Source organism: Sorex araneus, chromosome 6 (assembly GCF_027595985.1).
Source record: "Sorex araneus isolate mSorAra2 chromosome 6, mSorAra2.pri, whole genome shotgun sequence".
Lineage (NCBI taxonomy): Eukaryota > Metazoa > Chordata > Mammalia > Eulipotyphla > Soricidae > Sorex > Sorex araneus.
The window spans coordinates 166,338,978-166,364,753 of record NC_073307.1 but is presented as its reverse complement, the minus strand read 5'-3'; the positions used below and the strand labels follow the sequence as shown (position 1 = coordinate 166,364,753).

Below are 25,776 nucleotides of genomic sequence, written 5' to 3'. Positions count from 1 at the left end.
GCGCTCGCCGCCCCCCGTCGGGGCACGGTTTACCCGAATGAAAGGCGGGTGTGGGGAGCCGATCTCGTCGTCAGGGAGGGCGAGTGAGTCGGAGCCGAATGGACGGCTGCGTCGTCCGCAGAGGAGAGGGGTGCGGCGGTCGGGGAGGGGCACGTTTAGGGGGAGAGGGGCGCAAAGCGCGGGAGCCCCCCGCTCCGATCCCGGGCTCCCCGCCCTCCGCCCCTGCCAGGCGATCTGGGGAGCCCGGGACGGGCCGGCCGCGACCGGCTGCCCGTCGCTCGCAGGAGCCAAGGTGCCCCTGCAGGAATGCCCGGGCCTCCGGCCGCGAACCCTCCCGGCCCAGGGGCCTCCTCCCCCGCAGGTCTGGGCGGCCAGGGCGGGGTCACCCGGGCGGGGCCCGAGGAGGGGGCTGGGGCGGAGGCGGGGTGTAAGTGGGTGTGTGCGGGGGGCGGAGGGCTGATGCAATCCCGATAAGAATAGCCCCGCTGCGGCGGGCACCCACCGCCCCGCGGGGAGACGCTTTATAAGGCGGCGGGCGGGCAGCAGGCGCCGTCGGAGCGGGAGAGCCGCGCGCGCCCAGCGCCCAGCAGGCCCGTCGCAGCCCGCCGGAGCCCGCCGCCCGGACAGCGCCCGCGTCCCCTGGAAGTGCCATGCGGCGCGCTTCGAGCCCGGGCGCCGTGGCGCGCGCCCTGCTGCTGGCCGGCCTCTGGCTGGCGGCCGCCGGGCGTCCCCTGTCCTCGGACGCCGGCCCGCACGTGCACTACGGCTGGGGCGAGCCGGTCCGCCTGCGGCACCTGTACACGGCCGGCCCGCACGGCCTCGCCAGCTGCTTCCTGCGCATCCGAGCCGAGGGCGCGGTGGACTGCGCGCGGGGCCAGAGCGCGCACAGTGAGTGCCCGCCGGGCGCCCCTTCCCCCTCCTCCCCCGCCTCTCCCACCCACCCCCGGGCACCCCCGGCTTCCCGCACCTCCGCGTTCCCGCGGCTCCCACCCCGCCGCCCCCACCTCGAGGGCGGGAGCCACCCCTGCTCGGCGACCCACGCGCGGTTCCCGCGGACCCTTCCCTCCCCCACCTCCTCCCGAAACTGGGCGTCTCGGGGCTTGGCCATCGAGGGGCCACCCGGGAGCCGTGGGGCGGGGGCGCCTGAGACTGTCTCCCGTGCCCGCTCGCAGGTCTGCTGGAGATCCGGGCCGTGGCGCTGCGCACCGTGGCCATCCGCGGCCTGCACGCGGCCCGCTACCTCTGCATGGGCGCCGAGGGCAGGATGCTGGCGCTGGTAGGTGCCTCCCGCGCCGGCTGGGGCGCGCGGGAGCGGACGCCTGTCCGACCATCTTTCTCTTTTCTATAAAAGTTTATGGTCCTGCCTGAGTGCGCGCTGGGGGTGGCGGGGAGCGGGGGCGCCGAGCGCCGCTTTTGCTTTGCCCATTGAACCGAGAGCCGGCCCAGTGGGACGCAGGAAACGCCTCGCTGGGCCCTTTGATATTAAACAGGAAAAGCCGCCTTGGGCCTTTCAGCCTCCGCGCGCCTGTGTGGTCCGCCCCGCCGGGACCCTCCCCGCCGCCGCAGAGGGGAGAGAAAAGAAAAGGCAAGGGGGTGGCGGCCGGGTTTAGAAAGTCCCTCATCCGTGCGCGCCCGGCCCTCCGCAGCGGCGTTTGGGGCTGGACAGCCGTCCGTTTCACCCTGGACCCCAGGTGCCTTTACGCGTGCTCCCGTGTGTGTGTGTGTGTCCCGCGGCTCACCTGTACTGCACGTGTTGGGGGGTCGGAGGGGGGGTGCAGGTGGCCTTAGGGCAGGAAGTGTGGGGCTCGGCTGGGTGGCCAGGAACAAAGGCTGCGAGTTCAAAGGAGGGAGCCCGCGCCCCTCTGAGCCCCCTGAAAAGCTGTGTGAGGTCCCCGGGGTCGTGGCCCCCCGCCCCCCAGGAAAGATGCTAATGGGGTGGCCGCCCGAGCTGTTCTTAAGGCTGCAGGGCCCTTTTATCCCAGGGCGGTTTTATGGCCCGTCCCCCCTTCCAAAGGACAAAAAAGAAGCAAAAGAAGGAGGTGGCCGCTGCCCCTCCTCGACCAAAGCCCCCCCTGTGGCTCCAGCTTGCTCAATATTAAGGGGGGGTGTGAGGGGCTATTGGCAGGATGGCCAGCCCCCCCTCCCCCGCGGAGATCTCTGCGGAATATGGAGGGGCGGGGGCGGGTCCTTCTGTTCTCTCAATCCCCGGAGAGAACTGCAGAGATGCTCATTTCTTCTCCCAGGAAACTGCACCCGCTCCCGTGGCCTCCCGTCCGTGGCGGCAGGGGCTCCGCCCAGGCGTGGGGTCTGGTGGCTGCAGCGCCTTATCGGGCTCTTATCAGCTCAGCCACACCCACCGGAGTTCAGTGACCTGCAGGCAGGGGCCACCTGGCAGCGCTCTGGCCCCCTGGCTCCCTGCCTGGCCGCCAGTCCCGGCCACTCTTGCACTGGCCTCTGGGACTCTGGGGGAGGGTGGGCTTTCTGCGACACCCCTCCCCCCGCCCCCAGTGGGCTGCCCGGCCCTTATCCATTCGGGAGCTACTTTGATCATGGCACCAGACTAGCAGAAGCTTTAACCTGGTCGCTGCCAGCTGCACCGCCAGCTCAGCCTGCTCGAGTTCCCTCTGGCCGAGCCCCAGACTCCCCGCGGGCGCTGCATGACCCCCTGAGACCACCAGGGGGCACTCCTGAGCCACCGCCGGATGCGGGTGCAGATTGCCAGCCCCGGGGCCAGCTCTGCACTTGCTTTTTTTTTTTTTTTTTGCTTTTTGGATCACACCCGGCAATGCACAGGGGTCATTCCTGGCTTATGCACTCGGGAATTACCCCTGGCGGTGCTCAGGGGACCATATGGGATGCTGGGATTCGAACCTGGGTCGGCCGCGTGCAAGGCAAACGCCCTCCCCGCTGTGCTCTCGCTCCAGCCCCTCTGCACTTGCAATTCTGTAGTTGGCCGGAAGTGTGCTCAGTATCTCTGATGATTGTCCCATGTAGACTGAGGCGTGCGTTATTCCTGTGTATGTCCATCATGCAAACGTGTGCTTTGTATATACTTTTCATGACTGTTTTGGTTGGGGGGGGTGCTGGGGCACACGTGGCAGTGCTCTGGGCTCACTCCTGACTCTGGGTGGGCATGGGGGCCAGGCACGCGCCCCCCTGCTGCCTCTCTCCAGCCCCACACTGTGTGTGGGGGGGGAGGGGCGGGAGGAGGGGGCCTGGCAGTGCCCGGGGCACAGTTCTGTGCTGGCGTAGGGAACCCCTGGTGAGTGTGTGGGGTCCACGGCGGCCAAAGCCGGGGCCCCCCTCTGGACCCTCTCGCTGAAGTGGCCGCGCTGCGGACCCCTCTCCCTGCAGACCCAGTACCTGGCGGAGGACTGCGCCTTCGAGGAGGAGGTCCGCCCCGACGGCTACAACGTGTACCGCTCCCGCAAGTACCGGCTGCCCGTGTCCCTGAGCAGCGCCCGGCAGCGCCAGCTCTACAAGGGCCGCGGCTTCCTGCCCCTGTCCCACTTCCTGCCGCTGCTGCCCGGCAGCGCCGCACAGCCCCGCGACGCCCAGGCGCCCCCGGAGCCGGATTTGTTGGCCTCGCCCCTGGAGCTCGACAGCATGGACCCCTTCGGGCTGGCCTCGCGCCTGGGGCCGGTGAGAAGCCCCAGCTTCCAGCAGTGACCGGCCGGCCACGCGGGCCCAGGAAGTGTGTATAGAGCTTGTGCGTGTACAGAGTCTCACAGTGGCGGTGCCCGCCGCTAGCCCGCGGACGCGTGTGAGCTGTGTGTGGTCCCTCTGCCTCGCCTCGCCCGCCTGTGCCAGGGCCCGCCCCTGAGGGGGAGGAGGATTCGCCCCCTCCGGCCAGGTGGGCTGTGCTCCCTTCTCCCCAGCAGGGGGCGCCAGAGGAAAAGGAGTCTTGGAACCTCGGTGGTGGTGGTTCTTCCGTCCTGCTGCAGGATTGAGGTCGCCTCTCAGCTGCAGGGACCTCTCAGCTGCAAGGACCTCCCAGTTGCAGGGACCCCTCAGCTGCAAGGACCTCTCAGCTGTAAGGACCTCCCAGCTGCAGGAACCTCCCAGCTGCAAGGACCTCTCAGCTGCAAGGACCCCTCAGCTGCAAGGACCTCCCAGTTACAGGGACCCCTCAGCTGCAGGGACCTCTCAGCTGCAAGGACCTCCCTGCTCTAAGGACCTCTCAGCTGCAGGGACCTCTCAGCTGCAAGGACCCCTCAGCTGCAAGGACTGTGGGCTCAGCTCAGCACAGCCCCCATCAGACCGTTGGCGGGGAAGCTCGCCCTGGAGCCAGGGGCCATCCTGAAGTGACTCACCCACTGTCACACCCGCCGCCTGCCCCACACCTTTTTTGTTTGTTCTGCTTTGGGGCCTTACCTGGCGGTACTCAGGATCACTCCCGGTGGGCTCAGGGGACCCAGTGCAGTGCCGGGAATCGAACCCGGGTCAGCCACATGCAAGGCAAGCGCGCTCCCTGTCGCCCAGGAGGCTCCTATTCCTCGAGAGCCAGATCTGGGGTGCATGCGAGTCCCCCCAGCCCCCCTGGAGACGAATCCCCCCAGATCTTCTGCCTGATGTTGAGTGGGGCGTGGTGTCCCCCTTTCCTAGGGGCTGGGGGCACTGCCTGGGTGACTCCAGTCTGGAACGTGGGACCTGGCCACTGGCTGGGCGCGCAGGGACACGGCCCTGCCCGGCACTTAGCGTCCAGCCTGGTATTTATGCGTAATTTATTTTCTTCGATTTGTACATCTCTTTTATTTTCTTACTTTATTTATACCCCCAACTTGTATTTATGTCCGGACATGACTTTTGTTTTTTACATTAAAGCGGATTTTGTACCAAAGGTGGCATCCCCCGCCCTGGGCACCTTCTGTGGCAGGGAGGGCACCTGGGTGCTGTGCCCTCCGCCAGCCAGTGCCCTCGGGTGGGCGGAGGCCGGGCTCGGCGGGGCCCCCACACAGACTGGCCCCAGCAGCCAGTATCCCTGGAGACCCCCGTGGGCTCAGCCTGGACTCGGCAATGCGCATCCCTGGGGAGAGGGGAGGGGTCAGGGTGGTGGGCACCCTCAGCTTGCACCCGTCTTACCTAGAAAGCGGCCCCTTGAGGCAGGTGGGACACTTCAGCCCCCAGCCCTGGACTCCGGCATGCAGTGAGCACCCTGGTGGATGGGTGTGAGAGCGTGGGGTGCATGAGCATGTGTGTGTGTGCGTGTGTGAGCATGTGTGTGTGCACGTGTGAGCGTGTGTGTGTGCACGTGTGAGCGTGTGTGTGCACGTGTGTGTGTGAGCATGTGGGGAAACAGGTGAGAAGGGCCCCCTCTGGCTGCAGACCTGTCCCCTCCTCCCCAGCCCCCTCCCCTCTGCAGCCCGGCCCTGGTGGCTGTGAGGGGCGGGGTCAGATCTTAGTCCTGGGGTGTCCTTGTAGACCGGGGGCCCTTCATGGCGCTGACCAGGACTGTCCGCTCCCGGGAGCAAACTGGCAAAGGTGCCGGGAGGGCCCCCCGCACTGCCCCTGCTCAGGGCGACCGGGACCTGCTCCAGCACGGCTGCCCCGACCTCAGTGTCCCCTCCCACCTCATCACCTCCCGACTTCTCACTCCCCACCTGACCGTCCCTGCAGCCTCACGGTCACCCCCTCCGATTCCACCTCTAGCCTCAGTATCGCTCACTCCATCCCCTCCAGCCTCCCTCCCTCCATCCTTATTCTCACCAGCACCTCCGGCTGACCCTCACCGCTGCTGCCCTGTCCCCTGCCCTGTCCCCGCTGCCCCTGGGCCCTGTGTGCAGGCCCTTCCCTCTGCCCCCTGCTCTCCCGCCCTCAGCACACCCCGGTGCCTGTCCCCTTGAGCATCTCCGCAGGACCCAGGGCTTCACACAGGCGCCTCAGGGGCTCTGGGCCAGTCCTGCCCAGCAGGGGGCCCCCCTCCTCCTCCTCCTGAGCTCCGGGACCCTCTCCTCTCCCTTCCTCCTCTTCCTCCTTCTGGGCCTCCACCTTCTCCCCATTTTTTTCTCCTCACCTCCCCCCTGTTTCTTTGTTTCTGTGATTTTTTTTTGCCACACTCAGCCATGCTCCGGGTTCCAGGGTCCAAATGTGAGCACTGAACTCGAGTCGGTGTGTGCAAGGCAAACTTCCTCCCCTTTGCTCTTTCTCCAGCCCCAGGGAAGGGGTTTTGGGTTGGGGGGGCAGCTGGCCGAGACCCAGGGGGTGGGCCTGGCAGGGCCAGCAGAGCCCTGGTGAGATCTCCTCAGGAAGCTTTTCCCACGGGGGGCCCCGCATGGACTCTGATGGGGGCTGGGTAGAGATGGGCGCTAAGGGAGGCCGGTACTGGGCGGGCACTCACGGGCCCCTCAGAGCCCGCCCAGCCCTTACACAGGCTGTCACCACTGCGACGGCCTGAGTCTGCACCTGCAGGTGCAGCAGGTTCTAGCAGTAGGGTTGATGGCTGAGCCAGATGAGCGACCAGTGCCCGGCCAAAGAGCAAGGGCGCCCCCTGGTGGCGGCAGCGCGCAAGCTCTGCTTGGTACCCCCACCCTTGGTCAGGGATTCCTCCACCCGTGGCATCTGCCTTATTTCCTGTATGGGGGCTACCTGGCCTCGCCCCAGTCCACCACTCACCCCAGCTCCTCCCACTTCTCAGACGGGCAGACTGAGGCTGGGAGCAGTGTCCCCCTGATTCCCTAAAGCCGGGCACGGAGAGCCTGGAATTCAGATCCTGAGAGGCTGGTTCCGGTGTGGGGCGTCCTGCTCGCTCTTGGCTTCGGGGAGCCTGGGTGTCCGGGGTCCGCGGAGTGTGGGGCGCCCTGCTCGCCATCAGTGGAGGGCTGGAGAGAGGGCCAGGCTGAAGGGGGCCCCGGGGAGGAGGGCGCAGGGACCTCAGGACATGCGTCTCCCGGGACCCAGGAGGGGCCTCCCTGTGGGTCCTGGGCCGGGGTCGGCACGGGCTTCGCCTGGAGCTCTGGGGTGCTGCTGTGTGGGTGACACCGGGCAGGAAGCCGTGGCTGGTCACCTCTCGCACAGGTCACAGCCGAGGTCAAGCAGGAACAGCTGTGTGTGGCTGTCCCCGGGGCGTGGGGGGGCTGCCCCCGGCACCCTGCATCCTTTGTTTGATTGGGGGGGCGCACACATGGCTGGGCTCAGGGCTAAGTCCAGGCTCAGTGCTCCGGGGGGCTCCTGCGGGTGGTCAGGGGACCCTGCGTGCTCCGGATGGAGCCCGGCCTCCTGCAACAATCCCTGTGCTAATCCTTGAACCACCCCTGCACTGTTGCATATTTGGGGGGGCAGGGGTCACATCCGGCAGTGCTCAGGGCCTGCTCCCCTCTCTGTGCTCAGGGCTGACTCCCAGCTCTGTGCTCAGGGCTCACTCCTGGCTCAATGCTCAGGCTGACTCCTGGTTCTGAGCTCAGGGCTGACTCCCAGCTCAGTGCTCAGGGCTGACTCCCTGCTCAGTGCTCAGGGATGACTCCCTGCTCTGTGCTCAGGGCCTACTCCCGGCTCTGTGCTCAGGGTGGACTCCCAGCTCTGTGCTCAGGGCTGACTCCTGGCTCTGTGCTCAGGGCTGACTCCTGGCTCTGTGCTCAGGGATCACTCCTGGCTCTGTGCTCAGGGATCACTCCTGGCTCTGTGATGAGGGCTTACCTGAGCAGGGATCAAAGCTGGCTTGGCCACATGCAACACAAGTGCTTTCCCCGGCTTCTGATCTCTCCAACCCCTAATTTAATTTTTTTATTTTTCTGTTTTATTTTGGGGGGCTGCACCCAGGGTTGCTCAGGGTCTTGTGGGCATTAACCTCTGAGCTGTCTCCCCGGCCCTGTGTGTTTCATTCCCTAGTAAGATGGATTTTGGGGTTTGACCTCCTTTATAACTTTGTATAAATACTTTATCACAGTAAACCCTTTTAACTTCATTGTAAAGTAAATGCTTTATAACGGCATTTTGAAGCCACGACATAAATATTAAGTCCTCATTCAGAGAAATCAAAGTTGAAGCTGAGGAAACCAGAGTTCGATTCCTGACATCCCCTATGGTTCACCCGAGCAATACCAGGAATAATTCCTGAGTGCAGAGCCAGGAATAGCTCCTGAGCTCATCGGGTGTGACCCAAAAAACAAAACAAAAAACATTCATGGGGGCTGGAGTGATAGGACAGCCGGGAAGGCGTTTGCCTTGCATGGGACTGACCCAGGTTCGATCTCCGGCATCCCCTTGGGTCCCCTGACCACCACCTGGAGTAATTCCTGAGTGCAGGGCCAGGAGGAAGCCCCGAGCATTGGCGTGTGTGATCCAAAAAAGCAAAAGCAAAGAAAGAAAAGAAATCTGGGGCTGGAGCAATAGCACAGCGGGTAGGGCGTTTGCCTTGCACGCAGCCGACCCGGGTTCGATTCCCAGCATCCCATATGGTCCCCCGAGCCCCGCCAGGAGTAATTCCTGAGTGCATGAGCCAGGAGTAACCCCTGTGCATCGCTGGGTGTGACCCAAAAACCAAAAAAAAAAAAAAAGAAATCTGCTGCCCTTTTTGTTTTGGGGTTCACACCTGGCAGTGCTCAGGGGCACTCCAGGCTCAGTGTTTGGGGGTTCAGGGACCCACAAAGTGCAAGGACTGTACTTGGGGCTCTTGTAAACACTCCAGTTTGTTGGGCAAACCTTGACCCAACACGAACAGCACTTCCCTCTTTATTTCTCTACTTAGATTCTGGGCTACGTGTGATGGCGCCTAGGGATTCCTGGCTCGGTACTCAGGGTTCACTCCTGGCAGTGCTGGGGCGACCCGCTTGGGGGGGGGGTAGGGCTCAATGCAAGACCAGCGCCCTGGCCCTGAGCTAACTCCGGCCTCCTCGGAGCGGTTTTCCAGGTACCGGGCTGTTTCTTGTCACCTGCTTCCCTTTCAGCAGTTCCCGGGGGCGCTGTGAGCTTCAGGCCGAGTTTTGAGCCTGTGATGTTCTGAAATCTCACGCCTGGGAAGGTGCCGCCGTCCTTCCACCCGCTCCCGCCCCACACCCGGAGCTCAACTCTGACCAACCGAACCTCCCAGCGCAGAACAGCCCTAGTCTTGGGCTCCGGGGTAACATTTCCAGCTCTTTCCTTCGAGAAATTTGGTTGCATCCATTTGTTGCTGCTGTTTTGGGGCTGGAGCGATAGCACAGCGGGGAGGGCGTTTGCCTTGCACGCGGCCGACCCAGGTTCAATTCCCAGCATCCCATATGGTCCCCTGAGCACCGCCAGGAGTAATTCCTGAGTGTAAAGCCATGAGCAACCCCTGTGCATTTCCAGGTGTGACCCAAAAAGAAAAAAAAAATCAACATTTGTTGCTGCTGCTTTGAGGAAACATGGGGAAGGGCAGCCTGGATGCAGCCGGCCCCAGTGTCAGTCCGCAGCACACGAGTTCTCCCGAGCACTGCCAGGCATCACTCCCAAGCACAGAGCCAGGAATAACCCTTGAGCAACGCTGGGTACAGCCTCCGCCCCGCGGGAAAGCAAAGCATGGGTCCGAGAGGTGGTTCTTGCGGTGCGGTAGGTAGAGCACACGCCAGGTGCCAACCATGCGAGGGGCGACAAGGTTTTGATCCCTGGCACTGGGTGGTCCCCAGCCCTGCAGGGTGCGGCTCTGGGGATAAAGCTCTGTCTTGCCCTCATGCCCAACATCACCAGGGGGGCCCCTACAGCACCCGCGGATGGTGCCCCTGCTGGCAACATGAAAGAACAGTTTCTACCCCCAAAAGATGAAGTCATATTTACTCCCACGACCACTGGCATATTATTACACTAGTAAAGAGATGGAGAAAACGGAATTGCCCACTGGCGGATAATTGGATAAAGATGCTGTTTACACACACACACACACACACACGCGCGCACACACACAGGATTACTATGTAGCTATTAAACAGTTAAAATTTCCATTCACAGCAAAATGGAAGCCAATTGAGGGGATTGTGCCAAGTGGAGTAAGTCAGAAGTAGGACAACCAACGTGGTTAATTTTTTTTTTCTTTTTGGGTCACACCTAGCGATGCTCAGGGGTTACTCCTCGCTCATGCACTCAGGAATTACTCCTGGCGGTGCTCGGGGGACCAAATGGGATGCTGGGAATCGAACTCAGGTTGGCTGTGTGCAAGGCCAACGCCCTCCCCGCTGTGCTATGGCTCCAGCCCCCAACAACGTGATTAATTTCACCCCATGTGAAATATAAGGAAATCAAATTGATGAATGAACAAAAGAAAAGAAAAATAAGCCAGTGAACTCTGGCAAGTGGACTGCGGTTCTCAAAGGAAACAGAGTGGGACTGCGGACAAGGTGGGGTGTGTGAGGAAGAGGCGGGAAGCGGGCACAATCCTTAGGATCAGGGATCCGTCCTGGGGGGCCGCAGGGAGGCCATATCTTTGTTGCAGGGACTTGAACCCAGGACTCACACAGACAAGGTACATGCCCTAAGCCCTCAATCTCTTTTTTTTTTTTTCTTTTTGGGTCACACCTGACTATGCACAGGGGTTACTCCTGGCTCTGCGCTCAGGAATTACTCCTGGCGGTGCTCAGGGGACCATATGGGATGCTGGGAATCGAACCCGGGTCGGCCGCGTGCAAGGCAAACGCCCTACCCGCTGTGCTATCGCTCCAGCCCCTCTTTTTCTTTTTTAAGTTTACTTATTTATGCTTTGCTTTTTGGGTCACACCCGGCAATGCCCAGGGCTTATCCCTGGCTGTGCACTCAGGGGTCACTGCTCAGGGCACTCGGGGGATGGCAGGGCTCGAAGGCAAACACCTTCCCCGAACTATGGCTCCAGCCCATAAATAAATATTTATTTTTCTCTCTGAGGCCATACCCGTTAATGCTCAGGAGTTACTCCCATTGCTCAGGGGACCATATGAGGTGCTGGGGATTGAACCCGGTGTGCAAGGCAAATGCCCGCCTGGCTGCACTGTTGCTCCTGCCCACCTCGGTCACTCTTTTTTTTTTTTTTTTTTTTTTTTTTGCTTTTTTGGGACACACCCGGCGATGCACAGGAGTTACTCCTGGCTCTGCACTCAGGAATTACCCCTGGCCGTGCTCAGGGGACCATATGGGATGCTGGGATTTGAACCCGGGTCGGCCGCGTGCAAGGCAAACGCCCTGCCCGCTGTGCTATCACTCCAGCCGCCACTCTTTTTTTTTTTAAAGACAAATCAAGTGAATGAAGTGAAGACTCCACCTGCTCCGGGCCGAGGCTGCTCAGCCGTCCTGAGACCAGGCAGGTAACTGGGCGAGGCGGGGCTTCGCGCCACGGGGCGGAGCTTCGGCCTCACCCGACCACGCCCTCCCGCGCGCGCCCGACCGGGTCCTCTCGCGCGCGCCCGATCGCCTCTCCCCGGCGCGCGCCGCCGACCGTGCCCCCGCGCGCGCCGCCGACTGGGCCCTCGCGCGCGCCGTCCGTACCCAGCGTGCCCCGCGCGGCGCTCCCGGAAGTGGGTGCGGGGCGCGCAGGGCCGCGCGGGTGCGGGCGGCGCCGCGGGCATGGCGGGCGGGCAGGACATGTTCGATGCCATCGTGATGGCGGATGAGCGGTAGGAGGCGGGGCCGCGGGGCCGGGGGCGCCGCGGGGGCGGGCCGGGGGCGGGCCGGGGGCGGGGACGCGGGCGTGGAGGGGCTCCCCGGGGGCCGGCGTGCGGGGCCCGGCGCTGGGCGCTCCCCGCGACCCCGCGCCCCCGGGCCGGCCGCCACGTGCCCAGCTGCTGGCGGGCCCGCCCCCCGGGCCGGGCATCTGCCGGGCGCCGCCGCCCAGGCCATCTGGGCGCTGCCCCTTTCGCTTGTCGCCGGCCGCGCGCCAGACGGCGGCTTTCACGGCCCCGCGGACACAGGCGCCGCGCGCGTCCCCGGGGAGCCGCTCGGGGCAGGCGCGCGCGCCGGGCACCAGTTGGGGGGCTTTACTCCCGCCCGGCCTGAATGGCAGCCGCCTGGTTATCTGTTTGCCCTCTTCTGGCCCCGGGGATCTGATTGTGCTCCCATTGTTCCCGCAGGGGCGGGGCGAGACCCCGCTGTCCCCGGGGCCTCATCTCCGACGCCCCCTCATCACTCCCCTGCCGCCCACCGCCCACCGCCGGGGGTGGCCCTGCCGGCGCTCGCCGGGACGGGCGTTTAGGTTGGGGTTGGTACTTGGGTTCGTTTGGGAGTTTTGGGGTCGTAATTTGTTGATTTGGGGGCCACGCGCAGGGGTGCTCGGGGCTTACCCGGCTCTGTGCTCAGGGATCACTCCCGGTGGGCTTGGCGAGGGGCCACATGGGGTCCTGGGGAGCGAGCCCGCTTCAGCAGGAGAGGGGGCAGCGGCTGGAGCCCCAGGGGCAGAGACCCCTGCTGGGGAGTGTGACTGTGCTGTCGCCCGTTTCTCCAGGTTCCACGGGGATGGCTACCGGGAAGGCTTCGAGGACGGCAGCAGCCTGGGCCTCACCGAGGGGAGGCGGCACGGCGCCATGCAGGGCGCCAGGATCGGCTCCGAGGTCAGTGGCCGCCCCTGGCTTCTGGCCATCCGGCGGCTGAGCCCGCAAGCCGGGGCCAGAGCGACAGGACAGCGGGAGGGCGTTTGCCTTTGCAGGGTGTGACTCCCAGCATCCCGGAGGGTCCCCCGAGTACCGTCAGGGGCGATCCCTGAGTGCAGAGCCAGGAGTAACCCCTGAGCGTCGCCAGGTGTGACCTAAAAACCAAAAATAAAATTCCTTAAAAGGTGCGGGAATTCCACGGAGCGTGGGCGGCTGTGGCCGGGAGAGTGCTCCCTGTGGCCGGGAGAGTGCTCCCTCCACTCCTGGCTGCCCGGGCGGGTCCTGGTGCCTCCTGGGGACTCCAGGGCCAGGGACTCCTCCCCGCAGAGGGGGGTGTCAGAAGCGCCCACCCGTTCTTCCTCCGGGGCTGAGAGTCGGTCTCCCTTCCTGCTCCAAACCTGCCGGCCACCACAGTTGGGGTTGCAGTGTGAAGTGGGGGGTCCCCCCTGCTGGGCTGCAGACACAAGAGCTGCTGCCTCGTGCGGGGGCTGTAGGGCAGGGAGCAGGAGCGTGGGGTTGAGCACTGAGCTCTGAGAGCCAAGCTGAGCACTGAGCCCTGAGCTCTGAGCTGAGCATCACCCGAGCTGCCTGGCCCGGGTCTGGGGGGCTGGAAGCCGCACGTGCCCTGCAGGTGCGTCTCACGTGTGTGTGTGTGTGTGGGGGGGGGGTCCTTGGGACCCTCCCCTCCAGGGTGGGCGCTCAGGGGCGCTCCCTGAAGCCCGAGGATTCCAGCCCTCACTGACGCCTTCTCCCGCCTCTGCACCCCCAGATCGGGTGCTACCGGGGCTTTGCCTGTGCGTGGCGGCATCTCCTGGACAGCGGCAGCCCCGAGAAGGACAGGTACAGTGACTGCAGCGGGGCGGGGGGCTGGGGTCGTGCTTCCGTTCCCCCGGGCCCCCAGCTCGTGCATCTCTCCCCTCCCCCCGGGCGTGTGACTGGGTCCGAGCGGTCATGTCCCCCGGGTTTGGGGAGCGTTCAGACGTCTGGAAAGTGTGCTGTGTGTTCGGGATTTTTGGGTTTGTTTTTGGGTCACGCCGGGGATGCTCAGGGGCCACTCCCGACTCTGCACTCAGGAGTTACTCCTGGTGGTGCCCGGGGCAACATATGGGATGCTGGGAATCGAACCCGGGTCGGCAAGGCAAACACCCTCCCCGCTGTGCTGTCGCTCCAGCCCCTGACCCGGGTGTTTTGTGAGCATCTGGACGTTTGGTGAAACACTTTTCTTTGGGGGAGGGGCTCCCCAGTGATGCTCAGGAACCCGAGGCCCCAGCCGGTGAATCTTGGCCGACCAGGGGCTTCACAGCTGGGCCTGAAGTGCGGGGCTTCGGGGGCTTCTCCGAGGACTGTGGGTGCAGGCTGGGCCGGGGCTCCAGCTCCGAGCGCCCCGAGTGTGCCGGCGTCGGGGGCGGGCACAGGGCCGGCCTGACCAGAGCCCGGAGACCGGAGCGCGTTGTAGAGTAGGGGCCGTGGGGGGCGCCGGGGCCGAGGGGGCACTGGTGCATGCGCTGACCCCGGCCTGCCTGCAGCCCCTCTCGGTAACCCCGGCCCGTGCTGCCGGGCACATGAGAGTGGGTGTGGGGCGGTGAGGGGCGTTGGGGGGAATGAGAGGACATTAGGGGGACCGAGGGGGCGTGAGGGGCTGTCTGAGGGGCGCCCCAGAGTGCAGTGCGAGGCGGCTATGGTGCAGGCCCTCGCCCGGCCCGGGAGCAGCCCTGCCCGCCGAGGGCTCAGCGCCATGCTCCACCCCAGCCCGTGGGCCCGGTCCGTGGCCTGGGCGGGGCTGGTGGCCGTCCCCGCGCTGGCACGGTGCTCGGGGCCGAGGCTGTGGGCGCTCCGTGCAGCAGGGCCAGACTCGGCACCTTCCCCGCCGCCCACCCCGGCCGTGTCTCGCAGCAGGAAGAGGAAGGCCCTGGAGGCGCTCGTGGCCCTGACCCAGAGCTTCCCCTGTGGGGACCCCACGCACGAGTCGCTGCAGGAAGACCTGGACAGAATCCGGGGGAAGTTCAGACAGGTGCGGGCCGGGCGGCGGGGCCGTGGGGTGGTGGGGCGGGGACGGTGCGACGGGGTGCCAGAGGCCTCTCCCCTCTGTCCCCGCAGCTCTGTTCCCTGCTCAACGTGCAGCCGGACTTCAGCGTCGCCACAGAAGGTTCCGGACTGTCCTTCTGAGGAGGCCCGAGAAAGGCCCATGGGGACAGACGCCGCGTGGGGACACGCTGTGTGGCCATGGTGGCCCAGGACCGCGGGCGGGCGGGCCGGGCTCATGGCGGGTGACGGGGCTCCGTGCCCATGCCCGCCTGGCCCTTGGAAGGGTGTGGGCCGCCGCCTGCCCCTGCCCCGCCCACCGACCCCTGGGTGCCCTCGGGGCCTGCCGTGGCAGGAAGACGGACCCCAGGAAGCCGCCGGTCCCGGCCGCCGGCTGGAAGGGTGTGTTTCCTCGGCGTGCCTGCAGGTGTCGCCCTGCCACCTTGTGAAGGGACCTGGGCCCCCGCCCGGCCTCTTGGTGGGGGGGCCGGGGCCTTGCCCCTCCCTGGGCTTTCTCCTGGGCTGGGCGCTGCGTGGCTGCCCCACCGTGGACGGCGCCTCTGTGCGTCCCTGCGCGTCCGTGGCCGCAGGGGAATAAACCAGAGCCTGGCTCAGCTCTGATGCCCCGGGCTCGTCGTTGGTCTGAGAGCAGCTTCCTGGTTTTCTCCGTGTGTAGACAGACACTCGCCGTGTAGACACTGGCGGGGAGGCGGTGCCCGGGCACTGGGAAGGACGCCCCGAGCAGTGCCCGCAGCCGCCGCCCCCTGTGCAGACCCCCGTGACGGGGAGGACTGGGCCCCCCGTGTGGAGGTGACCCCCTGGGACGGCATCAGGCCACCTGTGTCCCCGGGCAAGGACAAGCCCCCACCCCTGCTTCCCCAGGAGCCCCTGCCTGGCTTCGGCCCCCCACGGCCTTCCTGGAGGAAGTGGCCTTCTGTGCTGCGTCTTGTGTCCACCCCTCAGACCCTCCCAAGCGTGGCCCCAGCCCACACTGTCCTGGAGCTCGGGGCCGGGTGCGCGGCCCTGCGGGTTGGAGGTGGGCTCTTCGGAGCGGGGGTCCCCGGCGTGTGGGCGTCAGGGGTGCCGCCTCTCACACCGCCTCCGGGGGTCTGTTCGGGGCTGATGGGGGGCGTCCCAGGGGCGCCCAGGACTCAGTGGGCATCTCTGCTGGATGCTTCTGGGGGGTGCTCCCCCCTCCCCGCCGCCCCCACACACTGGGGCACCCCCAAGCCCCCAGAGGAAGCCACTGCACCCCGACCCGACTCCGGCCCCGGCCCAGCTGTGGTCCTGCCACTGGCCGGGGGCTGGGAAGGGCCTGGCGAGAGCTGTTCTGTGCGTCTGTCCAGCGGTAGCCCCTGGACGGCCACTGTCCTGCTCCAGTCCCAGGAGACCCTGCCCGGGATCCCGTCCTAAGGGAGGCCCTGCCCCAGGGCACTGGGAGCGCCCGGTCCCCAGATGCACAGGTTGAACTGCAAGGCAGGGGGCAGCGGTGACGTTGGCTTCAGGAGCCGCAGCATCCAGCAGCCGGTTGGTGGTGGTGGGGGAGGACCCCACCTTCTTCAGAGCCCCGATGCCCTCGAGCCTCGACTAGGTTTGTGCCGTTCTCTCATGGGGCCGGAGCCCATGAGCCTGTCCGTGCCCACAGGACCAGCGGTGTCCACGCAGAGCCCGAGGCCAGCTGCCCTGCCACCTCTGGGTGCCGTCCCCCGAGGCGGGCCGGGCCTGTCTCCCCGCAAGAACCCCTGGACGTGGGGTCTCCTCCCAGACCCAGCGCCCGCTCCTGCCACAGCTCAGGGGCCCTTCCCCGGGCCAGGCTGGCGGTGACGCGGCTGGGGTCACCCAGGGCAGCCTGACCCTCAGCCTGGCCTCCGGGGCTCCCGGGCAGTCGGGCCTGTGGGGAGGGTCCCGGCGAGCCCCTCGGACACCGGCTTTGTTTGAACCGAGACAGACCCCACTCGATGGCGTCTGAGGGGCCCCCCCAGAGCAGACATCCCGCCTCTGCCACCCCAGGGCACACAGAGGCCAGCTGAGGCAGGGGCGTGCCGGGTCCCCCCACACCCCTCCCCTGCAACGCCCAGGGGGGACTCTCACCCGCACCCAGGGCCCTGGAAGCAGTGACCGCATGTGGGATTTCACCAACTTTATTTCTAGACTTTCCATCTTTGTCTTTTGCTTTTGGCTACAGGGGGGTGAGGGGTGCAGCCAGAGGGTGAGGTAGGCGGGCCTTGGCCTACCGGGGCCTTGGCAGAACTCCGGGAGGGCGCCCACATAACCGCCCAGCCCCTCCAACACGCCCCAACAATTCCGGAAGTTACTCAGTCACCCCCCCCATGGCCCGGCCCGACGCAGCGGGTCACAATAATAACAACAATAATCAGCTTTCTGGAGCTAGGGCCGAGAGCAGCACGGCCGAGGGGCTCCTGCAGTGGACAGTGGTCGGTCCTGGGTGGGAGTGAGTCCAGCGTGGGGGCGGGGGCCGCCGGCCTGCACGTGGCTGAGAAGCCCGAGGTACTGTGGGTCGGGAATGTTTTTGGAATAGAGCAGACGGCAGAGTCACACACATGACTGGGGGTCCGGGTTCCGGGCCTCGGGGAGGATAGCAGCAACGTGGGAGAGAGAAGGGCCGGCGGGGGCGGCCGGCGAGAGGACGGGCCCCTCCAGGGTACAGAAATGGTTCGGGCGAGAAGTGCAAATCGGCTAGTGGCTGACCTGGTCTCTAGGGGCGGGAGATGTGGGGGGGCCCCCCCGAGGGCCTAAGCGCCATCTGTGTCGCTCTGACCACCCCAAAGCAGCTCAAGTTCACAGGCTGGGCCGGCCCGGCATGAGCGAGCGGGCGGACCCCAGACCACCCCAGCCTGGAGCGCTCCAGGCCCCTCCGCGGCCACGCCCCGCACCCCCTACCTACTTGTCCTCTGGGCCACCCTCTGCGGCCACTGCCCGCAGACACCAGCTGGCTCGGGGGCCGGGGGCCCCCGAAGGGTCCATGTGGGCAGCAAGGGCCGCCCCCCGCGCCCCTCCCCGGCCAGCTCTCGCTCTCTGCGCCAGGCTCTCGACATGCCCCAACCTTCCCGCGGGGCCCGCTCGCTCCCTCGCCGCCGGGCTGGCTGCTGGCCCAGGGGCCCGGGGTGGGATGGTTTCGGAATTGAAGAAACACGACACAAACCAACCGTGTACGCAGCTGAGGGTGCTGGGCGCTTGGCACCGTGGGGGTGGGGGGGTCCTGGGGGGCAGTGGGGAGAGAACCCAGCATGGGCAAACAGGCAAAAACAAAACCAAAACAGAACCCAAACCAACAACGACAACAACAACAGGCAGATTACAAAAATAGACTCTAGGGTGTCCCCGGCGGCTCTGCGGTGGGGGGGCCGGCACGACCTCCCCCCCCTGCCCCCGTGAGGTCACCCAGGCACAAGGCTGATAAAGTGACTATGGCCAGGGCAGCCGGCAGGGGGCCTGGCCGTGCCTTAAAGCTGAGCTCCCCGGGCGGATGGGGAAGCTGCCAGAACCTTCTAGCAAAAGCCTTCAAAGTTTTCCTACTTGGGAAAAAAAAAAAAAGGTTTTAAGCTTTTTGTTTGTTTTTTGCTCGCAACACAGAACTGGGCCCGGGCCGGCAGTGTCTTGACCTTAGTGACCAGTCTGAGGGCCGCCGCGGGGACCAGAAACCAGCGGATTCCCAGGCCGCGGGCCAGCGGAATGCTAGCCCCTCTCTTTCGCTCCTTTTTTTTTTTTTAAGACAGTTTTTGGGGGAACTTTGTGTCTTTTGCTGCAGTCAGAAGGGAGAAAGAGGCCGAGGGGTGGGGCGGCGCGGAGGGGTGGGGCAGCGCGGGGACCACCCACCCCTTCCCTGCCCCCGCGGTCGCTCAGAGGCTGACGTCGCGCACGTCGGTGGGGGTGCAGGACAAGTCCTCCTCCGCCTCCTCGGCGGCCTTGGGGTTCGGGCTCTGCTGGGCCTGGCGCAGGCTGGACTCCAGCAGGGCTTCGATCTGCTCCTGGCAGGCCCGGAGGCAGTCCTGGGGGGCGGGAGGGGACAGGGCCTCAGAGGGGGCGCCTCTGCTGGATGCCACCTGTCCCATGAACGGCCGCAATTAATTCTCCCCTGAACCTGCGCCGCGCCTTTCCCAGGGGCCCCGCCCCGCCCACCAGAGGGCGCCGCTGAGCCGCGGCCGGAGAGGGCGGGGCAGGGGCCGCCCAGAACCCCCCAACCCGGGGCTCTTTATGGGTCCTGCAGAAGGGGACCCCTGCCTCAGCGCCCCCTCCCCCCACCAGCTAACCAGCGCGGAATCCCAGCCTTGGGCCCTCCTAGCAGGGGTGTGGGGGTCCCCGCGGCCACTTACTGGGTCACACTTGATGACAGTGGAGAGGAAGCGCGAGAGGCGGTGGGGGGCCAGGAAGCCGCTGGAGGCCCCCAGGTGCAGGCCCTGCACGGCCGCTGCCACGCTGCCCGCGGCCACCATGGAGGGCGGGTTGGAGATGAACTTGGCGTCTGCGGAGGGGGAGGGGCCGTGAGGGTTTGGAAGCTTCCCTCGCCAGGGGGAGGTCAGAGGCAGCGTCCTGCCCCGGGAACGCGGGGGGGGGGGGGCGGGTGGCATGGACATGGCCCCCCACAGTATCTCCAGGAAAAGCTGGGGGCCCTCCTGCACCCTCTCTGCACGGCCAGTCCCGGGAAGCGACGGTCACCGTTTGCCTTAGCCCGAAAGGACCCGGACTGACCCCGGGCGTGCGTGTTTGTACGGGGTGGGGGTTTCATTGGCAGAACCTCTAACTCTGCCCCCCAGACCCCAGCCGCCGAGCTCCAGGCCGCAGAGGGCAGTGGTGCGAGGGGCTCGCTCGTCCCCTCTGGGGAGCGGGTGGCACGTGCCCACCTGGCCTTGCCGGTGTGGCCTCGAGCCATCCCCCATCAGCTGCAATAGCCGAGGGGAAGGGGCACCAGTCCCCTTCCCCTTCTCTCCAGGCCTGGCTAGGAAGGGGTCACGAGGTCACAGGGCAGGGCTGGGGATGTGGGAGACGTCACTATGCATGCACACATGTATGCACGCATGCCTGCGCGTGCACGGGCACGTGTCCGTCAGGGTGAGGTCGGAGGCTGGGGGCTTCTGGGTCAGAGAATGAGGTCCAGGCTCCCCGAGGGTCCACTGCCGGGTCCACCCCGGGGTAGGGGGCAGCGGGACTTGGCCTACCCGTGGCGCACAGGGCGACGAAGGTCTGCGCGTGCTTGCGGATGATGCGTTTGCTCTCGGGGGCCACGGGCATCTTGGAGAGGAAGTGCTCCACGAAGTCGTGAGGGGTCATCGCCGCCAGGTTCCACTTGAGCTTGTTCACCAGCAGCAGCTCCATGTGCTGCGGAGAGGGGAAGGGGGCACTCGATCCCGGCCCAAACCCGGGCAGGGGGTGCGGGGGTGGGGGGGGTGGGCAAAGGTCCCCTCTGCCCTCCCAACTGGGACGCGCGGCTGGCTCGGGCGCACGCCGCCGCCGCCGCTAGAGGGCGCGCGCCGCTCGTGTTTTCCGGCTTCTGGGGGGGACCTTCGGCGGGGTGGCTCCCGGGAAAGGGGGCCCGCGTGGGGTCCTGGCCGCCTCAGGACAGAGGGTCGGGAGGCGGCCGCCGCTGGGGGCCCTCCCCTGCAGCCCCGCCCCTCCCGGGTGCCGCGGGGGGCGGGGGAGGTTCGGTTCGGGGTTCGGGGTTGGTGCCCGGGGCGGCGCACCAGCAGCTCGTCGGGCCGCACGGAGTGGTCAGTGTAGATGCACAGCTTCTCGGCGGTCAGCGGGATGGTCTCCTTCATCTTGGAGGCCACGAACATGCAGGTGGCGCCGAGCAGCTGCAGGCGGCTCTTGGGCAGGGGCTCGAGCGACAGGAAGCGGTCCAGGTAGTTCATGGCCAGCGGGAAGACCTCCTCCTCGCACCTCTGCTCCTCGCACACCTGCGCGGACCCGCGTCAGCGCCGCGAAAGCGAAAGGGAAAGTCCCGCGCGCGGCCCACGTGGCCGCCCCGCCGCCCCCCGGGCCGGCGGCCGGCCGGGTGGGCGGCAGGGGGCGGCGGGCCCGAGACACAAAGGTGGCGGCGCCGCGTTTCCCAGACGTCATCTTTTCAAGAATTATTTAAAAATATATTTTTAAAAAGACTTAGGGACCCTAAAAGACCCCGAAAATAACCCCCGAGCGGTCCTTGACCCCGGCCGGGCGGTCTGGAGCGCGCAGCAAGGCTTTGGGGAGAATCCCCCGGAATTCGAACCCGAGGGTCCCCCCCCTTTTTCCCCTGGGCGCCGGCGCCGGTCTTGCACCAGGGCACCGCGCGGCGCTTATCTTAAAATTACTGAAAAATACTCGCGGTCCCCCCAGACCCCCGCCGACGGCCTGGAAATGTGGCCCCGGACCCCCCAGCTCGCGGCGGGCAGACTCCCGAGCCGAGACCCTCCCCCCCGCCCCAAGACGCGGGGCGACCCCCGGCGACGCGGGGCCGCGCGACCCTGCAGTCGGGGTGCGCTCTGGGCGCCCCGGGCCGCGCAGCCCGAACAAAGGGGCCCCCACCTCCCCGCGGGCGCCCCCGCGGACCCCCGCGCCTCGCCGCGCGCTCCCCGCCCCCACCCGGCCCCCACTATTAATCGACACTTCGGCTTCGCAATAAAAGAACAAAGATGGCGCATAATACTGGCACGGCGGCCTTGCATACGTGTCCCTGGATATTAATTTAAAAATCAAATCTATGCGCCCCTTGGCCTGGAGCCGCCGGCGCAGGCGGGGACGGCCGGGCCGGGGCCACTGACCGGCGCCGGGGCTGCCGGCCGGCGCGCTCGAGCCAACCCGGTGCCCCTGGCACTGGCCTCTCCCAGAGGGACCTCCTCCCGGGGGCCCCCTTCGCCCCTTGGGGAGTTTTTCCAGGGCCCCCAACCCCCGTACGTAGGGACCAGCCGCGTCGCGGGCAGTTCCCCGCACGCTCGCAAGTTGGGTGGGCAGGAAGGAGCGCGGCGGGCGGCGGAGAAGCGCGGGCCGGGGGCGACGCGCACCTCCAGCATCCAGGTGGCCACGATCTTGCGCATGGACGGCGCGATCTCCTTCTGCACGCACTTGAAGTAGGACACGGACGGCGCGCAGGTCTCCTCCGCCTTGAGCATGGCGCGCAGCACCCGGTCGTTGAGGAGGTTGGCATCGGGGTAGCCGCGGCGGATGGTGTCCACCTCGCAGCACAGGAGCTGGTGTGCCATGGCCGGCGGGGCGCGCGGGGTGCGGGGGGCTGGGGGCCGGAGCGCGCCGCCGCCGTGCTCGCTGCTGGAGCGCCGACAGCCCTCTGCGGGCTCCGGGACTTTGCAACTTCCAACAAAACTCGCCCGCGGCCCGCGTGACGTTGCTGTTGTTAAGCGGAGATCAAAGCCGGGCAGAGAATGAGCGCGGGGAGGGGGCGGGAGGGGGCGGGGGCGCGGGCGGGCGCGCGGCGCGGGGAGCCCGGAGCCGGCCGGGGCGCCACGCCTGCCCCGCGGCGCAGCGCGCGGCCCCCCCCCCCCCCGCCCCGTTTTCATAGAAATGCAAATCTCCCCGCGGCGGCCTTGTTCCCCGCCCGGGGAGCGGGGTGCGGGGGGCGGCGGGCTGCCCTCCCCGCGCCCCCCCCCCGCCGGAGCGGGGCCCGCAGCCGGGCGGCCGGGCCACCCGCAGTCGGAGGCCGGGGTTCGCGGCGGGCGCGTCTCCGAGGACGCGGCCCGCGCGGCCGGCCTTTCATTTTCATTAACACGTGCAGACCGCAGGGGCCGTTTGGCCTTCGGGGGCGCGGGGCGGCGCCCCCAGCCCCCCGCCGAGGCTCCCCCTCCAGCGCGCGGGGCGCTGGGCGGGTGCAAAGCAGCCCTAACCATTGAAGGGGGTCTCAGCCCTGCATATGCTGGTGCCTCTCCCCCCCAAAAAAAAAAAAAGAAAATAATTGCCCGAAAATTCCAGCCGCAGCCCAAGATGGTGGCCAGCACTTCCTCCGTCCCGGCCCCCCTCGTGGGGAGTTTCGGGGACCGTCTGACCTGCCCCAGCTCGCGGGGGGCCCGGGCCCACGCCCAGCCCCCCGCCGGGGCGATCTCACGGCCCCGGAGGCCCCCCATATGGAAGGCTGCGAGCGGGCGCTCTCGGTTCCGCCTCATTTAAAATTCAAAAATAAGTTAAACCGTTGGACACATCGAGTCGCCCCCAGACCCCCGGGCGACTCCCGACTGGTTTTGTCGGAGGGTGGGGGTGGGCGTCCCTTTATCCCGCCCGCAGGCGGGAGCCCCGGGGTGGCCGGGGGGCAGCTGGAACTCCCCGGAGAGGGTGTGCGGATCTGACGTTTTGTCGCGAGGGTCGGCAGAGTGGTCGCGCTACGGGGAGAGCTTTTCAGAAATTATTCCCCTTCTCGAGTAAGACGGCGTCCTACCCCGTCCCAACTCCGTCTTTCACGTTACCTGCCCCCCACCCCCAGAAAACTGGCCACCCCCTCCCGAAATACAGGGGCATCAAGCCGACCCCCACCAGTAAAAGCGCAAAGGAAACATTAAAAAAAAAAAAAAACTAGCAGCCCAAAAACCCCAAACCCTCCCCCTGAGCGGGCCGAGACCCCCACCCCCACCTCGCTGCTTTTCAGGGGGGGCGGGTGCTTCCCGCAGCCCCTTCCCCGCGGGGCCCTGGGGGTGCGGGAGGGCGTCGCCCCCGGGCGCGGGGTGGCCGTGCGCCTCCCGGCCCGCTGCTGCCCGGCGGGGCTCGGCCACTGGCCCCGCCGAGCCTCGCAGCATCCGCCCGCGCACGAGGCCGCCGGCGGCTTTTTCATTCATAAAATCCCGACCCGGGGATTGATGGGGCCGCGCGCCCGCCCGGGGGCGGCTCCCACTCCCAGGGGCCGGGGACGGGGGGTGGGGGGTGGCGAGCCCCGCGCGCGCCCCGGCCCCGTCCGCGGCGGGCGGGCCGTCGGGGGCCTCTCCCCCTCGGGCCAGCGGGGGTCCCGGGCGCGCGGGGCGCCCCGCCACCCCGGGCCGGCGAGAGGAAATGGGAATTAGCGGGAGCCAATGGGGGCGCGGCGCTGTTACTAGGCGGCGCGGGCAGATCTCGCCCGGGAGCCGCCGCTCCCCGCCTAGGGACGGGCGCAAAAGTGCCAGCCCGCCAGGCAAGCGTGCAGCGCCGGGCGCCCGCGGGGGAGGCGCTGGAATTTGGGGCCCGGCGGGGAGCGGCCGCCGCCCAGCCCCCACCGCGGGGAGCCCCACCCCCACCCCCGGATCTCGGGGTGCGGGCGGGCGAGGAGCGCAGACGCCGCGTTTTCCCTCCCTTCGCCGGCTTATGGGGGCCGGGAGCTCGGAAGCGCTTTCCAGCCACAGTGGAAAGTTCGCGTTTTCTCTTAAAAAAAAAAAAATACAACTCCCCGCGAGCGACCCCGGCGGTCCCGAGAGCCCTGGGCTCTCTATAAAGTGCTCTGCGCGTCTTGCACGGGGACCATCGAAAACAAAGGCTCGGCGGCCGAGTTGGGAAGGGAAGTGGCATTGCACGGAAAACACCCCCCGCCCCGCAGTAACCCCAGCCGCCCCCCTCGCTCTGCCGGGTTCCCGCGGCCCCGAGGCGGGTGGCCGCCCCGGAGGGCGAATTCCGCAGAGCGCGCCTTCGCCACCGTCCCTGGCTGTGGGAACCGGCCCGGAGGGGGAGGGGGCGCGTTCATTCAGGAACCCGCGCGCCGGGGGACGCCCCGCCCAGCGCCGGCTCCGGGCAGGGCCGGCCTGGCCAGGGGCAGCCTCGCCCTCCCCTGGGAGGCCGCGGGCGGGGGCGCGCAGGTGGGGGTCACCTGCAGCCGCATACCTGGCGGTGACTTGAAAGGACTTGGCCCGAGCCCCGCGCGCTTTCCATTGTTAAAGCCCAGAAGTGAGCCCGGAAAAAACGCTTCCGAAGGCGGGCTGCGGGGTTCCAGGAGCAGGGAGGCTGGGGGGGGTCTCCGGGCTCCCCTCCCCCTCGCCGCAGGCTCTGGACGCCTGATCGCCGCTGCACGGGCTGCGGGGTCCCCATGCCCACCTCGCCAGAGACACTTTTGGGGGTCAGGGGCAGTCGCACCTCCCACCGCTGGCCATTCCCCCCACCCTCGAACTGCAGCCACACACAGGGACCCCGCGGCCCAGCCAGGCGCGGGTGCACGCGGCGCCCCTTCCCCGATCCCTGGCACCGCGCCCCGCCGTGCCTTGGGGACCCGAGGAAGACAAAGTGCACTTTGGGGGTGAAAAGAGGTTCTAAAACACCCCCCCCTTCGCACTGGCTGTCCCGTGCACGGAGTCGGACTCCCCCAAATCCACCCGCCTTTTGCCCCGGCCTGGGCGCCCTCTGCCCAGGTGGGAGACGATGCCCACATCCCGCGGAGGCAAGGATGTCGGCAGGAAGGTGGGAGCTACCGCGGAGGGCACCGTGTCCTGCCCGCGGCGCCCCCCGCCCAGGTGGACCCCGCAGCGGGCAGGACGGGGCGGGAGCAGCGGCCGGGCCACGTGGACACGCACGTGGCTCGCGTGGCACCCCCGCCCCGGCCGGACAAGGCACGACATTCCGCGCTGGCCCCCCCCCCCCCACTGGCCACTCTCTCACCCCACCCCCCATCCCCAAGGCCTTTCCCTGCACCCCGCACCCCTGCGGCCAGTTCCCTTTGGGCTCCAGCCCTTTGCGTCTTTCAATAGGCCCAGGGAGCGGGTCGGGGGACAAGCGCGGTCCTTATTCGGGGGAGCTTTCCAGTTCCGGGGCGCCGGACCCTGGCCAGGTGCGGGGACAGGGGTTATGGACTTAACGCCTTGGACCCCCCCCCTTTGGGTCCCTTGGCGCCTGGGGCACGGGGCGGGCCGCGGCTTTGGAAGCCCGGGAGGTTCTGGGCGCGCGGGCCACGCTGCGTCCCCAGGCCCTGCCGGGTGCTCGCGAGGGGCTAGCGGGGAGGCGGGGGCGCGCGGCGCGGCCCCGGGGCCTCGGCGGGAGCAGCGCGGGGGCGCACCGCGCATTCCGCGCATTCCCGCCCGGCCCGGGCCGCCGCCACGTGGTGGCTTCTCGCGCCGCGCTACCGTAAGGCTTGGAGAAGGCGCGCACAGGGCGCCTGAGCGCGTGCGGACCGAGGGTAGGGGAGGGGGCGCCAGGAGGGCGCGGACGCAGGCCCTGCCCAGCGCCTTGAGAGGAGCTCCTCTGTAACGTGATCTGGACACTTGTATCGCTCTGCCAGGAGGAAGGGGGCTCGGTCGTCCCCCACCCCTGCGAACCACCACCTCTGGTGTCCATGACCCGGTGCCTGTCCACCCTTGGAAGCGGATCA

The 25,776-nt window shown here is 67.3% G+C and overlaps 3 protein-coding genes across 6 annotated transcripts; 2 read left to right on the top strand and 1 right to left on the bottom strand.

The window, feature by feature from the left end:
* The first annotated feature begins 650 nt into the window (after nucleotides 1-650).
* FGF19 (fibroblast growth factor 19) lies at nucleotides 651-3,669 on the top strand. The gene is made up of 3 exons (XM_004618580.2): nucleotides 651-888; nucleotides 1,173-1,276; nucleotides 3,355-3,669. The coding sequence occupies exons 1-3, from the start codon at nucleotides 651-653 to the stop codon at nucleotides 3,667-3,669; spliced, it is 657 nt and encodes a 218-aa protein (XP_004618637.1).
* A 7,728-nt stretch (nucleotides 3,670-11,397) lies between these two features.
* On the top strand, nucleotides 11,398-15,168 carry LTO1 (LTO1 maturation factor of ABCE1). Of its 3 annotated transcripts, XR_008630806.1 has the most exons (6): nucleotides 11,398-11,531; nucleotides 12,356-12,461; nucleotides 13,270-13,340; nucleotides 14,394-14,511; nucleotides 14,598-14,767; nucleotides 14,878-15,168. XR_008630806.1 is itself a non-coding variant. In XM_055144127.1 (5 exons), the coding sequence occupies exons 1-5, from the start codon at nucleotides 11,482-11,484 to the stop codon at nucleotides 14,664-14,666; spliced, it is 411 nt and encodes a 136-aa protein (XP_055000102.1). In that variant the 5' UTR covers nucleotides 11,398-11,481; the 3' UTR covers nucleotides 14,667-15,168. The 3 variants fall into 3 exon arrangements, 2 of the variants coding, with proteins under 2 accessions (XP_055000102.1, XP_055000101.1); XM_055144127.1 differs by having other exon boundaries at nucleotides 14,397-14,511; nucleotides 14,598-15,168; XM_055144126.1 differs by having other exon boundaries at nucleotides 14,598-15,168.
* Nucleotides 15,169-16,654: 1,486 nt separating this feature from the next.
* CCND1 (cyclin D1) lies at nucleotides 16,655-21,892 on the bottom strand. Of its 2 annotated transcripts, none has more exons than XM_055144122.1 (5): nucleotides 21,521-21,892; nucleotides 20,222-20,437; nucleotides 19,700-19,859; nucleotides 18,857-19,005; nucleotides 16,655-18,586 (listed from the first exon to the last, which is right to left on the bottom strand). In XM_055144122.1, exons 1-5 carry the CDS (start codon nucleotides 21,716-21,718, stop codon nucleotides 18,383-18,385), a joined length of 927 nt encoding a protein of 308 aa, XP_055000097.1. In that variant the 5' UTR covers nucleotides 21,719-21,892; the 3' UTR covers nucleotides 16,655-18,382. The 2 variants fall into 2 exon arrangements, with proteins under 2 accessions (XP_055000097.1, XP_055000098.1); XM_055144123.1 differs by having other exon boundaries at nucleotides 16,655-18,532; nucleotides 21,521-21,887.
* Between the last annotated feature and the right edge of the window lie 3,884 nt (nucleotides 21,893-25,776).

Coding starts and splice junctions, on each gene's coding strand:
- FGF19 (XM_004618580.2), top strand. CDS start 651: ATGCGGCGCGCTTCGAGCCCGGGCGCCGTGGCGCGCGCCCTGCTGCTG. Junction 889..1,172: donor GCGGGGCCAGAGCGCGCACA/GTGAGTGCCCGC, acceptor GCCCGCTCGCAG/GTCTGCTGGAGATCCGGGCC. Junction 1,277..3,354: donor AGGGCAGGATGCTGGCGCTG/GTAGGTGCCTCC, acceptor CTCTCCCTGCAG/ACCCAGTACCTGGCGGAGGA.
- LTO1 (XM_055144126.1), top strand. CDS start 11,482: ATGGCGGGCGGGCAGGACATGTTCGATGCCATCGTGATGGCGGATGAG. Junction 13,341..14,393: donor GGCAGCCCCGAGAAGGACAG/GTACAGTGACTG, acceptor CGTGTCTCGCAG/CAGGAAGAGGAAGGCCCTGG. Junction 14,512..14,597: donor TCCGGGGGAAGTTCAGACAG/GTGCGGGCCGGG, acceptor CTGTCCCCGCAG/CTCTGTTCCCTGCTCAACGT.
- CCND1 (XM_055144122.1), bottom strand. CDS start 21,718: ATGGCACACCAGCTCCTGTGCTGCGAGGTGGACACCATCCGCCGCGGC. Junction 19,006..19,699: donor CGTCGCCCTGTGCGCCACGG/GTAGGCCAAGTC, acceptor CCCCCTCCGCAG/ACGCCAAGTTCATCTCCAAC. Junction 18,587..18,856: donor CTGTCATCAAGTGTGACCCA/GTAAGTGGCCGC, acceptor TTCATGGGACAG/GTGGCATCCAGCAGAGGCGC.